General features: G+C 43.0%; 2 protein-coding genes across 15 annotated transcripts in view; one reads left to right on the forward strand and one right to left on the reverse strand.

The window, feature by feature from the left end:
- Positions 1-15,143, forward strand: part of rasgrp4 (RAS guanyl releasing protein 4) — a 296,739-nt gene that overhangs the window by 113,090 nt on the left and 168,506 nt on the right. For 8 of the 14 annotated variants that reach the window (XM_069907490.1, XM_069907499.1, XM_069907503.1 and 5 more), the window contains 2 exons: positions 10,801-10,897; positions 12,709-12,902. The exons of 3 other annotated variants lie outside the window; for them this stretch is intronic. The gene's annotated coding sequence lies outside the window, so the exon portion shown is untranslated. The remainder of the gene's footprint in view (positions 1-10,800; positions 10,898-12,708; positions 12,903-15,143) is intronic. 3 more of the 14 variants (XM_069907493.1, XM_069907497.1, XM_069907491.1) reach the window with 2 other exon arrangements.
- Positions 10,759-15,143, reverse strand: part of LOC138747898 (gremlin-1-like) — a 42,929-nt gene continuing 38,544 nt past the window's right edge. The window contains exon 3 of the mRNA XM_069907519.1: positions 10,759-12,821. Coding sequence (XP_069763620.1) covers positions 12,350-12,821 — 472 coding nt within the window. The 3' untranslated portion in view covers positions 10,759-12,349. The remainder of the gene's footprint in view (positions 12,822-15,143) is intronic.

The raw sequence follows: 15,143 nt of genomic DNA on the forward strand, positions 1-15,143 counted from the left end.
ACAAGGATGTTGAATGGAAAATGATGTTTCTTCCTGAGCAATCAAAAACAACGTCTCCTGCTCACTGACAATTAACGCAGGGGCATCTCAAGGATGTGTGCTTAGCCCACTGCTCTACTCTCTCTTCACCCATGGCTAGACAAAATTCAAATCCCATCTAAAAATTTGCGATGGCACCACAGTTGTCGGCAGAATCACAAGCAGGCTCTGAGGAAGAGCGTACAGGAAGGAGATGGATCAGCTCGTTAAACGGTGTCACCCCAACAACCTGCACTCAATGTCAGCAAAACCAAGGAGATAATTGTAGACTTCAGGAGGGAGCAATCAGAAGAGCATGAACCAGTCCCCAATGAGGGGTCAGCAGTGGAAAGGGTTAAAAACTTCAAATTCCTGGGTGTCAATATCTCTGAAGATCTATTCTGGAGCCTCCATCATGTAGAAGGCTCGCCAGCAGCGATATGTCATAAGGAGTTTGAGGAGATTTGGTACGTTACCAAAGACTCTTGCAAATTTCTACAAGTGTCCCATGGAGAGCATTCTGACTGCTTGGATCACTGTCTGGTACGGAGATGCTAATGCACAGGATGACAAAATACTACAGAGAGTTGTGAACTCAGCCAGCGACATCATGGGCATCAGCCTTCATTCTATCGAGAACATCGACAAGAGGTATCTTATGAAAATAGCCTCTGTCCTCAAGGACCCCCACCACCCAGGCCATGGCCTCTTCTCACTGCTACCATCAGGAAAGAGGAAGACAAACCCCCTAATGGTACAAAGACAGCTTCTTCCTCACCCCAATGGTACAAAGACAGCTTCTTCCTCTCCACTATAAGATTTCTGAACGAACAAGGAACCGCAGACACTACCTCACTTTCTCTTTTTTGCACTAATTTATTTAAAAGATTATTTATAGCAATTTTGCACCTGCCGCAAAACAATGAATTTCCGTGACATATTCATGACAAGAAGTTCTGATTCTGATTACAAGTTCTATGGTAAGGGAAATTGCAGAACCAACTGGTGTGATAATTTTCTTTGAAACACAGACAGCCCAAAATCTGATCTTAAAGCATGATATCAGCTTCACACTCACATCAATTCTCTGCTGCTTTTTGCTTCAAGATTTTATAGTCATTAAATTTGTTGCTCGATTGAAATCCAATAGTATACAGGATTCATCTTTGATATCCAATGATCAACAACAATTAAGGGAACTTCATTGACAAATTTGATTCTTGGTCATGAGGAGACATTCGGGGGCAAAAGCTGGTCTCACAGCATCCATAGGAAATAAAGATATATAACCAACGTTTCAGGCCTGAGTCCTTCTTCAAGGTATGAGTAAAAAGCAGACAGGCACCTGAATTAAAAGGTTGGGGAGAAGGAAAGAAATGAGCACAGACCAAAAGGTGATAATTGGATATGTGTGGGAGGAGAGGAGAGGGAAGGTGAGAATTGGTTAGGGGAGAGATGGCTGTGTGAATACAGAGCTGGAGGAAAAGAAAGAGAGAGAGAGAGAGAGAGAGAGAGAGAGCACAAGAGGAAAGGAGAAATGGGGATATGTGGGAAGGGGGTGGGCCCAATGAAAATGGGAGGTCGATGTTTAATGCCATCTGGTCGGAGGGTGCCCGGACAGAATATAAGTTGTTCCTCCAATTTGTGGGTGGTACACTTCACGTGCATATGCAGGGGTCGTCTACAGCATCTGGTGCTCCCATTGTGGTCTCTACATTGGAGAGTCTTGGCGCAGACTGGGAGATCGCTTCATTGAACACCTCGGTTCTATCCACAGCAATAACATGGCTCTCCCAGTGGCCACCCATTTCAATTCCCTGCCCTATTCTCTTGCCAACGTGTCTGTCCATGGTCTCATGCTCTGCCAGACTGAGACCACCCACACTACAATCATAGTGTCCACAGACTTTAATGTTTTGACATTCGGGGGAAACATTTGGAGGAGTATTTTAACAGAGAAAAAGAGAGAGACGTCCATGGATGTGGCCTGACCTGCACATACTTTGTTTTACTCCTTGTGTGGTAGGTATCATTCTTACAGCTAAGCTAGAACAATTGGCAAGAAGCCTACCTAGTCCAGGAGCACATATCTTCCAAACTACAGTGAGAATGTGTTTAATGTGTGGATTAAATAGGTTTTTCATATCCGTGTGCTGGCCCCACACTCACTATTACTGATAGAGGTCATTTATTCTACATAATTTTCAAATTTACAATTCAATCTCCCCACGAGCAATGGTCGGGCAGATCTGTAAATCATTAATTCAGGCATCCAGAGTGTTTTGAAAGTTCTCCTACCAGATCCTGTTGAACTAATGTGTAACGTCTTCAATCAATCCTGTTCTGATGAAGGGTAACGGATCTCAAATGTTAACTCCATCCCCTTTCCCACAGATGCAGCGCAGCACATGAGTGTTTCCAGCATTGTTTTAATTTCATTTTGGTTGATTTTCATTACCTTAATTAATCTCTTTCCTGAAATATTCATATTCTCTGCTTTTCAATTTCTTTGCTACAGTTGGAACATAGACAGAAATCTACAGCACGGTACAGGCCCTTCAACCCACAGTGCTGTGCCAACCTAATAACCTAACAACTGCATAGAATTTCCCCACTGCATAACCCTCCATTTTTCTCAGTTCCATGGACCTATCTAATCGTCTCTTCAAAGACCTTATTGTCCCTGCCTACACCACCGTTACCGGCAGCACATCCCATGCCCCCACTGCTCTCTCCTCAGTTCCCCCCTGTACTTACTCCCAAACACCTTAAAACTATGCCTCCTCGTGTTGCCCACTTCAACCTTAGGAAAAGCCTCTGGCCATCCACACGATCAATGGCTCTCATTGTCTTGTTACACTTCTATTAGGTCACCCCTCATCCTCTGTTGCCCCAAGGAGAAAAGACCAAGTTCACTCAACCTATCCTCATAAGGCCTGTTCTCCAATCCACACAGCATCCTTGAAAGTCTACTCTGCACCCTCTCTACAGCATCCACATCCTTCCTGTAGTAAGATGAACACAATATTCCAAGTAGCAACTAACAAACATCTTATTTAGCTGCAACATTACCTGTCTGTTCTTGAAATTGATTCCTTTAATTTATATATTATTCTATTTTCATCCTAGTTCTGTGATGTGAGCATCACTGGAAAAGCCAAACATTTTTGCCCATCTCTCGTGACCCTTAAGAATGTCCTGGTCTTTTAGAAACTGCTGCAGTGGTGCCTCTAGCTAAATCTGTTCTCACTGGGGTCACTTTGAATGGTGTGGAACAATCGAGAAGCTTGCTGGCCTATTTCTGAGGCCAGAGAGGAGTAAATCACATTGCAATGGGTCTGCAGTTAATAATCAGCTAAACCTTTTAAATATCACAGTTTTCTCTCTCCCAAAAAATATTTCAGATTTCTGCTTTATTTTCAGATTTATTACATGACATCACATACAACCTTGAGATTCTTTTTTCTGTGGGTGAGGCACAATTACCACTTATTGGTATTGCAAAAAAATACTGTACACAGCATATACATGTAAACAAATAAACAAATGTAAACAAACTGACTGTGCAATACAGAGAGGAAAAAAGTTAATAAAGTGCACAAGTCCGAGTCCTTAAATGAGTCCCTGGTTGAGTTTGTCATTGAGGAGTCTGATGGTGGAGGGGGAGCAGCTGTTCCTGAACCTGGTGGTGCAAGTCTTGTGGTACTGATACCTCTTTCCAGATGGCAGCAGTGAGAATAGAGTGTGTGCTGGGTGGTGTGGATCCTTGATGATTGCTGCTGCTCTCTGACGGTATTGTTTCCTGTGGATGTTTTTGATGGTGGGCAAGGTTTTGCCTGTGATGTCCTGGGCTGTGTCCACTACCCTTTGCAGGGATTTACACTCAGGTATTGTTTTCCATACCAGTCGGCACACTTTCCACCACACATCTGTAGAAATTTGTCATATTTTTGGAGGTCATGCCAAACCTCCGCAAACTCCTGAGAACATAGAGCTGGTAACGTGCTTTCTTCATGATGCCATTAGTGTGTTGGTTTCAGGAAATATCCTCTGAGATAGTGACTCCCAAGAACTTAAATTTGCTCCCCCTCTCCACCTCTGATCCCCCAATGATCACTGGATCGTACACATCTGGTTTTTACCTTCCTGAAGTCAACAATCAGCTCCTTAGGTTTGGTGATATTGAGTGCAAGGTTGTTGTGGCACCATTCAGCCAAGTTTTCATTCTCCCTCCTGTAAGATAACTCATCACCTTTCTTTATACAACCCACTACCTTAGTATTGTCAGCAAATTTGTAGATGGTGTTGTTGTTGAACTGAGCCACTCTGTTGGAGATGTAAAGTGAGTAGAGATGGGCTAAGAATGCAGCCCTCTGGTGCTAGCCCTCTGGTGCTCCATTACTGATGGAGATTGTGGGGGAGATGTGCCTACCAGCTGATCGTGGACTGGAAGTGAGGAAATCCAGGATCCAAATACACAGTGGGGTGTTGAGTCCTCGATCTTAGAGCTTGCTGATTAATTTTGAGGGGATGATGGTGTTAAATGTTGAACTGTAGTCAATAAAGAGCATCCTAATGTCTCCATCCTTGCTGCCCAGGTGTTCCAGGGCTTTGTGAAGATGGTGAACCAGATGGGGATTTCAGGACAATATGGGAGCTAAATAATCACCAGTGTTGATATAGGTTGTTAATTCTGTTTCACATTTAACTGAATCTAAATTCCCCAGGTCCACTCTCCATATCTAAGGCTGTACATTCCTTGCTTAGTCAATTATCAGCTGTGCTCCCATTCCCCTATAATCAGTAAGCATCCTGGAACATGTTCCTTTTGTATATGAATATGTCTTACTCTGCATTATCTTTCATTCATTCATCATTGTGCATCTGCAATTGTTTAGGTCAGTTTCTTTTATCTTGGGTGAATTTCTGCCCAACAATATGCCAAAGTATCGAAGCGTTTGTTTCTTTAATTCTAGAGATTGTGGGCATCGGTGTTTTAGCATTTAATGCTCACCACAGATCCCTTGTGATTGAGCTGTTTACAGCGTAATTTCAGATAGCAATTCGAGAAGCCCCTTTCCATCCGGCGCACAGGATCTTTCACCCACTACCTTCAGGAAGGAGGTACAGGAGCATCAAAATCAGACTGCCAGGCTGTGGAATAGCTTCTTCCCGCAGGCTTTGAGATTGATGAACAGTATCCTGTAATCAGGAAAATTATCCCGAATATTTAAATGTTTATATTATAACAGGTGACCTTTCCTGGACCCACAACAGCCCCTCATTAGTCAGGAAAGTGCAGCAGAGCCTAGAGTTCCTCATGAGGTTGAGGAGGGTAAGGCTAACATCCCCCTCCCCCCCCATCCTGACAACACTTTACAAGAGCACAGTTGAGAGTGTCCTGTCCGGCTGCATCAATATGTGCGATGGGAGCTGCAAAGCTTCGGACTAGAAGTCAATGCAGGTTATTATCAAAACGGTCGAGAAGATCACTGGGGTCTCCCTTTCCTCTATTGACGGCATTTACCGGGAGCGTTGGTTAAATAGGGCTTAAAGAATTATCGAGGACCCTTTCCATCCAAAACACAACCTTTGACCCACTACCATCAGGAAGGAGGTACAGGAGCATCAACATCAGGACGGCCAGGCTGGGAAATAGCTTCTTCCCGCAGGCTGTGGAATTGATGAACAGTGTCCTGTAACGGGGTAAATCAGCCCAAAATATTGATATATATTTATTTTGATTGTTTATGTGATCTTTATGTATTGTGTGTTTTTGTGTATGCAGTGTGGTCCAGAGAGGCACTGTTTCGTCAGGTTGTACAGTAAGTCCTTGAATACCGTCGTTCTGTTCAACGTCATTTTGTTATAATGTTGATAAGAAACTATTTTTTTAATAAAATAAGATCTGGCGCCGCACATTGTTTTGTTCAGGTTCGAGCAGTTGGCAGCAATCATCAACACCACCTCTTACTCCACCCCAACCTTTCGGAATTCCTTGCAACACTCCCACCCTCACGTCCTGTGGTGAGGACGACTGAGCTGCTTCTCTGCCCTTCACCAGTGATCCCAGTCAACTCCCTCCCCACAGCAGCCACCACCACTACAACCTCCATCACTCACTGATTCACCAACACTGATTAATCATTTTTATTAATCTTTCTTAAATTTCACTGTAGCTCGAATTTATTTAAATCTTCAATATTAGAAGTGTTTTGGGTCATTATTTAGAAGATTGGTGATGTTTTTGTGACCAGAAATAAACCGTAAGAGCTTAACTTGTTTTTTTAAATCATTGAGCCCATGGTGTAACATTGGTTTGTTTAACCTTGTTTCACTTGAAGTAGCAGTTTACAGGAACATATCAACAACATGAAGTGGGGACCCGCTATACATGTACAATCAGATGATAATAAACTTGAACCAGAACTTAGCCATCGGTAAATATGGGATCACCGAGAGATTGAACAATGGTGACAATTTCATTCCCTACAGTGTATTTAAACAAGATGATGGTTAAATAATGCAACTGGTTCAGACTCGTTTTCACCGCACAACGATATACATCAGTTCAATTATCACAACTGTCTGGTACATTAAGAAATAAAGTCATAGAGAACGATCCACCACAGGTACAGGCCCTTGGTCTGGTCCATCAGCTAGAAAACAGTGATGACCACCCGTGGTGGGTCACCAAGGCAACCATACCAAACTAGAATGGTGAACGTAGAGTTACCCACTTGGAAACAGGCCCTTCAGTCCAGCTTGCCCAAAATGACCCACCCACACGAGTCCCATCTGCCTGCATTCCTTCTATACCCATCCATGTATCCGTTCAATTTGTTTTCTTAAACATTCCAATAGTACCTGCTTCATCCACCTCTTTCAGCAGCTTGTTCCATACACCCACCACCCTCTCTGTAAAAACATTACCCTTCAGGTTCCTGTTAAATCTCTTCCCCTCACCTTAAACCTGTGTCCTCTGGTTACTAACTCCCCCTCTCTGGGCAAACAACTCGCTGTGTTCACCCAATCTATTCCTCTCACGATTTTGTTCACCACTCTGAGATCACCTCTCATCCTCCTGCACTCCAAGGAATAAAGCCCCAGCCTGCTCTACCTCTCCCTGTAGCTCAGGCCCTGAGTCCTGGCGACATCCTCATCAATCTTCTCTGCACCCTCTCCAGCTTGACAACATATTTCCTATAGCACGTGGCCAACACTAAGCACACTACTCCAAATGGGACCTTGCCAACATCTTATACATCTGCAACATGACCTCCTGACTTACATAGTCAACACTCTGGCTGATGAGTAATATGACATTTGTACCCCAAACAGTTGCCAGTCCTATCAGCATTAATACAAGAAATCCATTCAGTTGATTGTCATTCTGAATTGATGGAAATGTTTACAGCTCAAGCTAACTTGCCACATCTTTCCAAGTGCAGTGAACATTTGCTGGGTTTTGAGTTCTCTTCTTCCTTGGCAAATTTCTGCAGATATGTGGTGGAAAATGTGCTCCATCACAGCCTGGTATGAGGACACCAATCCCCATGAATGTAAATCTCTGCAAAAGGTGGTGGACACAGCCCAGGACATCAGATGCAAATCCCTCCCCCATTGAGAACATCTGCAGGGAACGTTGGCGTCAGAGGGCAGCAGCGATCGTCAAGGATCCACACCCCCCCTCCCCCAGCACACGCTCTGTTCTCACTGCTGCCTTCAGGAAAGAGGTATCGGGGGCCACAAGACTCGCACCCACCAGGTTCAGAAACAGCCGCTCCCCCTCCACCATCAGACTCCTCAACGACAAACTCAACCAGGGGCTCATTGAAGGACTCGGACTTTTCACATTATTGATTAATTTCTGTATGACACAGTTTGTTTGCACTTCCATCTTGTTTCCATTTCTCGCTTCTGTTCACGTATATTTCTTGAGCATAGTTTGTTTGCACTACCGATAATTAGAAATTCTGCCATGCCCACAGGAGAAAGGATCTCAGGGTTGTATGTATGTACTCTGACAATAAATCTGAACTTTGAATCCATTCTGAGTTTTTGTTTGAACTAATGCCCGATCCACGGGAAATTGGAGATAATGAGCATACATGATTGTGTTAAATCACGCTCATCTCAGAAAGAGCAGCATTACAGCATTTGGGGTCTACCAAGGTGCTTCTAAACCATTAAATCAGCTTCTGCACCCTCCCCAGACTAGTTCCTCTCAACATAACCATTGCTTATTTTTAGTTTATAATAAGGTCGTAAGATGGTTATAATTACTCATGTCTTCAGAGAGAATGAGAATCTCTCCCTCTCTGTAGAATGTCAACACAAATGCTAACAAAGTTGTTCTCAGCAAGAAAGGAAACTATAGCAACCGTCACTAGATTTAAAAAGGGTTTCTTTCCACTCACGTCCCACCGTAAGTATTCCCTGGGCCATCAGGGCTCTGTGATGAGTAAGGGATGGCTTAAGGTGGGATGGGAGTGAGAAGGGAAGGTTGAGAATCACTGCTCTGAACTCAATTGATCCTGAACTATTTTGCTTGAGAAAAATGGTCCCTGGCCCATTTCCTTTGGAGTTCTGAAACCGTGCACAGAACGAGTCTATGAGGGACGATTAAAACAGGGGTTTTCAAACTTTTGCTTTCCACTCATCCCTTACTAAGCACAGAGCTCTGAATGCATAGGGATTGCTTAAGGTGGGATGTGAGTGGAAAGCAAAAGTTTGAAAACCACTGGTTTAAAACATGCTAAAGCAGGCTTGTGATTGATTGGAAAAGGAAATGCCAGTATCTCCTCAGTTCTGATACTCTGTTCCTATGAGAATGACATGAGGACTCAGTTCACCCAAACTATTTTTAAAATCACACTTTGGATTGAGGGATGCAAACACCATGGTTCTTTGAGCTCCAGGAATTTGGTCAATACCAAGCTGACAATATTCAATTTGTCTCCATACTTTTCCCTCTGCTTTAATATTGTGATCCTTACAACCTCGTCGAATGAATAGAACAGAGTTCAATTCAGAGTTTGAGATATACAATCTGAAAATGTGAGAAAATAACAACTCAGTTTTTTTATTTCAACTATTTCAAACTTAATAATTGCTCAACAACAATTGTTTTAACACCATCATGCATACTCATTGAAAGAAAGAGAGGAAGACGCAGATTTTTTTCATATTTGGCACAATGTCAGTTCTGGGATTTCTTTCACCTGAGAGTGTTTGGTTTGTGTTTATGTGGCAGTAATCACAGCTTTCCACAAATCCTTCCAAGTCATGCTCCGCAGGATCACTCCTGTAATCTCCAACTTGAAGAAATGAGTATTAAAATGAAATACCTTTCATCACCTGTCAGTCCCTGGTGAGCTTCACTGTAGTCCAAGGCATAAGTCCAATGCTCTCTCCATTTGAAATAGGTTCTCACTGTGTCTCCACTTGATAGCCAGAAATTTGTTTGGACAACTCCAAGAACAAAATGTGTGGTGAAATGAAAATTGGGTTAATCTTAATGGATCAATTTTGTTCTTAGTTATTCACGCAACAAGGTTTACGAATTCTGCTTTTCTGGAGACCATGCTGGTTAAAGAGTTGAAAGGTGATCCCATTCAACTATCAACCCCCTTCTCATGAATTGCTAATTTAGCCAAGTTTCTGTCCATACATTCGAAATTCAGCAAGGAAGAACCTATCCTTGAATCTGGGGGTGCAAGTTTTCAAACCCATATTTATTTTTAAGCAAGTTACAATCAATACATGAACCCATTGTTGTAACAGAAACTTAGACTCATTGTTAACTAAGTTATTTGTCACGTGGAGAACATTCTGACCAGTTATGTCACTGTCTGGTACGGAAGTGCCAATACACAGAACAGGAAAAGGCTAAGATAGTTGTGAACTTGGCCAGAGCCATCATGGCATCAGTCTTCACTCCATCAAGGACATCTAGAAGAGGCAGCATCTCAAGAAAGCAGCCTCTATCCTCAAGGACCCTCACCATCCAGGCCATGCCCTCTTCACACTGCTACCATCAGAAAGGATGTCCAGGAGCCTAAAGACGAACACCCAGGAGCACAAGGACAGCTTCTTCCCCTCTGCCATCAGATTTCTGAATGGACAATGAACCACAGACACAACCTCACCTTTTTCCTCTTCTTTTGCACTGATTATTTATTTTTAAATAGTAAATTTATAGAAATGTAATTTATAGGAATATTTGCACCTGTAATGCTGCCTCAAATCATCAAATTTCTGGATAACTAAGGATCCTGTTCTGTAAGCAATCTTTATCTAGCTCATAGATCTTTGTAACTCCTGCTCTGTAATCAAAACAGTAAAGCTAAGTTAATCAAGTTGCTGCAATCACGTCCATTGAGAGTATAAACCCTGTACCAAAATCACGCTTAGGAGATCAGCTTTGACTGGTCGCCTGATGCATGTCAGTTTTAATAAATCACCCATTGTTTTGAACATCCTGCACTTATCATCTCCTGCAGGTACATTCAATCATCGAGTTCCTTCCACCTCATACATCAACCCTTTTGGATATATATCACGTGGTCAGGCCAGACTCCTGATATACAGGGACATCAATGTGGGAAGGAGCAGACTTGCCTGTCCAAGGGATGGTTGATAAAAGGCCAGTGATACTAACGTGCTGAGAATGTGAGAATGGGTACTTAACACAAGGGAGAACAAATTCATCATTATTAATATAGGACAAAGAACATGTTAGAATAAATGAACTTTAATTCAGCGCTCTGAACTTTTCAGATCTCTCAAAGTTGTCACGCAGACTGATAGAGCGGTTAAGAAGGCTTATGGTGTGCTGGCATTCATCAGTCAGAGGACTGAGTTCAAGAGCCATGAGGTAATGTTACAGCTGTTTAAAACTCTGGTTAGACCACACTTTGGAATATTCTGTTCAGTTTTGGTCGCCTCATTACAGGTAGGATGTAGAACTTTGGAGACCATGCAGAGGAGATTTATCAGGATGTTCCCTGGATTGGAGAACATGTCTTTTGAGGCAAGGTTAACAGATCCGGGGCTTTGCTCCTTGGAGCAAAAAAGGTGAAAAGTGACTTAATGGAGGTCTACAAGATTCTGAGAGGCATAGATAGGGTGGGCCAACACCTATTTCCTGGGGTGCCAGCAGCATATACTAGGGGACATCAGTTTAAGGTGAGGGAGGAAAGTTTAGGGGAGACATCAGAGGTAAGCTTTTTTTTACACAAAGAGTGGTGGGTGCCTGAAATGCATTAACGGGGTTGGTGCTGGAGGCTGGTCAATAGGGATATTTAAAAGATTCTTAGGCACATGGATGCAAGAAAAATAGAGGGTTGTGGGTGTGAGGGAGGGAAGTATTAGTTTGTTGAGTAGGTTTAGATTGGTCAGCACAACATTGTGGGCCAAAGGGCCTGTACTGGGCTGGAATGTTCTATGTTCAGAAACTTATCAATGGGGTTCAGTTGTGTTACAAACTATGCCCCCAGCCACTCTACCAGAAATTTAAGGAATCAGAACTTCCAATTAAACTGAATAAAATGTTTTTAAGTAAGCATTTTATCATCAAAAATGCTTCAAACCCAGAGCAGGATTTTTGACACGATTTTAAATAACAATGAACAGTTCCTGGAGGGATCATGTGTTCTCCTGCGTTAGCCCTTCACTAGGTTTGGTTGTTGTTAACCGGTTCTATCCGAGGTTACTTGACCATATTCTCCCTTTGCTAATCACTATGAATCATTAAGCAGGGTTGACCATGATGAACCTCGTGTTTCATGCGACAACTTGCATTTATTGTTTATTGTGATTTGGAGATGATGGGACAGCAGGCCCATCCCCTCAGAGAACAATACACAATGATACATCTGGAAAATCACAAAACATTGGCTAAAATGAAAGAAAGTGTGAGTTGAATGGGGCTTGAACCTACATCAGTTCTGATCAGGAGCCCTTCGTAAGTAGGCTTAGAGTGTGCTTAGAAAGACCTTTCCCAAGCAAGGCATTATAAGGGAGATTTTTTTCAGTTATAAATATCCATCTGGTGACTCCATTTATGACCAACAGATTGTGATTTCTTCATGGTAGATTAGTACATGCATCTCTTGATATTTTAACAATTTTTGACTGATTTAACATCTACATAATTTAATCTGACTCACTTAAACAGTTGCCGACTGCAAGAATATATTTGCTTTCGCCCACATGGGTTTCATTTCTATCCATATCAGAGTTCTCCTGGCCATTGGAGTCACTTCCCAGATCTATAAAGTGCCACTGTGTAAACAGACAGCAGCTTTTCGACAGCTCCTGTTCACCCCTACAGGTCAATAGAGATGCAACGACATTCCTTCACCAACTGGATCCGTTTCCGTTTCGACAGAGGTTGAAGGCTGGGGCACCTGAAAGTGACAGTGACACTGTTGAATTTCTTGGGCTTGCAAAAGGAGCAGGAGCGAAAGGCCTCACCGCCATACTCGTGGCTGGGGATGTAGAATGAGTTGCATTGCCCATAGCAGAAGCGATTAATCACAGAGCGGCTGATGCAGCCATCCTCCTTCAGGGTCTGAATGAGGGGGTGGGACTTGCACCAGTCCCTGCGCACGTATCGCCGGTCCATCACAATGAGTGCAGCTTGGTTCGAGTCTAGAACATCCTCTTTGTCCTTCTTCTTCCCAGACCATCCCTTGCCTGGAGCAGGAACAGCCCCACGAGGTCCTCCACGGATCACTGTCTCTTCACCACACAAGAGTCCAGACATGATGAATAAAACAAGAATCCTGTGAAACATCCTGCAAAGAGAAGAAAAAGAATTTTGGAGAGAATAATGGAAGCAACATTCAGGCCTTTGGATGGAGCTGGTGTTTATTTGTGTATGCTGATCAATTTAATCAAATTAGTTTACTTTTAGAACACATTACAAACACACATTAACTTTGCATATGAAAGAACCATAGCACACACATCAATATATGTGCCAAACAGATTTCTCAAGGGGATGCCTCTTTCTCGAAGTCGGAATACATTTTCGCATGTATTAATGTGCAGAGCGATCAGCTTCAAAGAAAAATCTCCTGTGATTGAAAATAATGAACCTTGTCTGCAGTTGTGTTTTGCTTGGGTTTTCTATGTGTGGCAAGTCCGGATCTGCACTGTACCGTCTTGAAAATCCACACTTTCCTTTACTGATGTGCATTTGTAGCACTCACCAGTGGGGGCAGTGAGGTGAACAAGATAGGCAAGGAAAATAAATTGGACGGGTGCATGGATAGGATTAGAGGGATATAGACGAAATGCCAGCAAGTTGTGTGAAGAGAGCGCACAAAATCATTGAGGTCCCTTTCCACCCGCATCTTTCAGCTGCTCCTGTCGGGGAAGAGATCCAGGAGGATCAGAGCCAGCCCCACCAGGCTGAGGAACAGCTTCTTCCCACGGGCAGTGAGAATGCTGAACGACCCAAGGAACTGCTCACACTAACCACCTGAGACTCTCATATTCACAAAACAATATTTATGTATTTGCATAGGTGAATACTTGTCATGTATATGTGTGTTATGTCTGGCTGTGTGTCTATGTGTTTTGCACTTAGGACCGGAGAATGCTGTTTCGTCGGGTTGTACTTATGCCATTAGATGACAATAAACTTGACTTCACTTAGTGTGGGTGGGACATTTAGGTCAGCATGGGCAAGTTGAGGGTTTGTATCCATGCTGATACTCTCTATGATAGCAATTCGTACCAGACTCACTGTCTCACAGGTCATAAGAACATAAGAAATGGAAGCAGGAGAAGACCATTTGGCCCGTCAAGCCTGCTCTGGCATTGAATGAGATCACAGCTGATCTGATGAGAGGCTCATCTCCACCTACCTGCCTTTTTCTCATATTTCTTCATTTCCCAACTATGTAAAAATTTATCCAACCTTGTCTTAACTATATTTACTGAGGTCGTGTCCACTGCTTCAATAGGCAGTGAATTCCATACATTCCACCCTATAGGAAAAGCAGTTCCTCCTCATCTCCATCCTAAATCTATCACCCTGAATCTTGAGGCTACATCCCCTAGTTCTGGTCTCCCCCACCAATGGAAACACCTTGCCTTCCTCTATCTATTCCCTTCATAATTTTATATGTTTCTATAAGATCCCCTCTCATTCTTCTAGCGAGTACAGTTGGAGATGACTCAATCTCTCCTCATAGGCCAACCCCCTCATCTCTGGAATCAGCCTGGTGAACTTCCTCTGCACCGCCTCCAAAGCCAGTCCATCCTCAAGTAAGGAGACCAGAACTGCATGCAGTTCCCCAGATGCAGCCTCACCATTACCTTATCGAGTTGCAGCATAACCTCCCTGCTCCTAAATTCAACCCCTCCAGCAATAAAAGCCAACGTTCCATTTGCCTTCTTGACAACCTGCTGCATCTGCAAACCAACCTTCTGTGATTCACGCACAAGCCCTCCCAAGTCCTTCGACACGGCAGTAAGCTGCAATCACTTTCCATTTAAATAATAAATCTGATCTTCCATTCTTCCTTCTAACGTAGATAACCTCACATTTACCAACATTGGACTCCATCTGCCAGACCCTTGGCCACTCACTTGACCTGCTGAGTTTCTCCAGCACATTTGCTCACAGCCTGGTGAATTCGTTTGTGGAAAATTTGTATTTCTTCCAGAGCTGAATTTGTCATGAGGGATGATTTGACATTCATCCTCCTTTCTGTTCACTTCATCTATGATCTCTTTTTGTTTGATTGAAATAAGCTCCCCAGAATTTAGTTTGAAAGCTTCTCAGTGAAATACATGATTTATTATTTTTGTCTATCTGTAATTTTCCCTAATTCAGCAATCTTTTGTCTCAGTGATTAATCAGCATAGGGTCTAAGTTAAATAAAGCATCCTCTTTGATTGTAATTTATATTGGAATCAAAATGAGAAATCCCATTACTTGTTCAACTTGGACTGCCTCCAGAGGCATGCATTCAAACTTTTATTTGAACCCTTCCCTCTCCATGAAAGCCAAAATGTTAACCAGGGACCTCAACATCTCCTTGAGATTTCATTACTGCTGACATGCTAACATTCGCACTCCCACCGTCACTCAATCCTGTGCCATC

The sequence above is a fragment of the Narcine bancroftii genome, chromosome 13 (assembly GCF_036971445.1).
Source record: "Narcine bancroftii isolate sNarBan1 chromosome 13, sNarBan1.hap1, whole genome shotgun sequence".
In the NCBI taxonomy this organism is placed as follows: Eukaryota; Metazoa; Chordata; class Chondrichthyes; order Torpediniformes; family Narcinidae; genus Narcine; species Narcine bancroftii.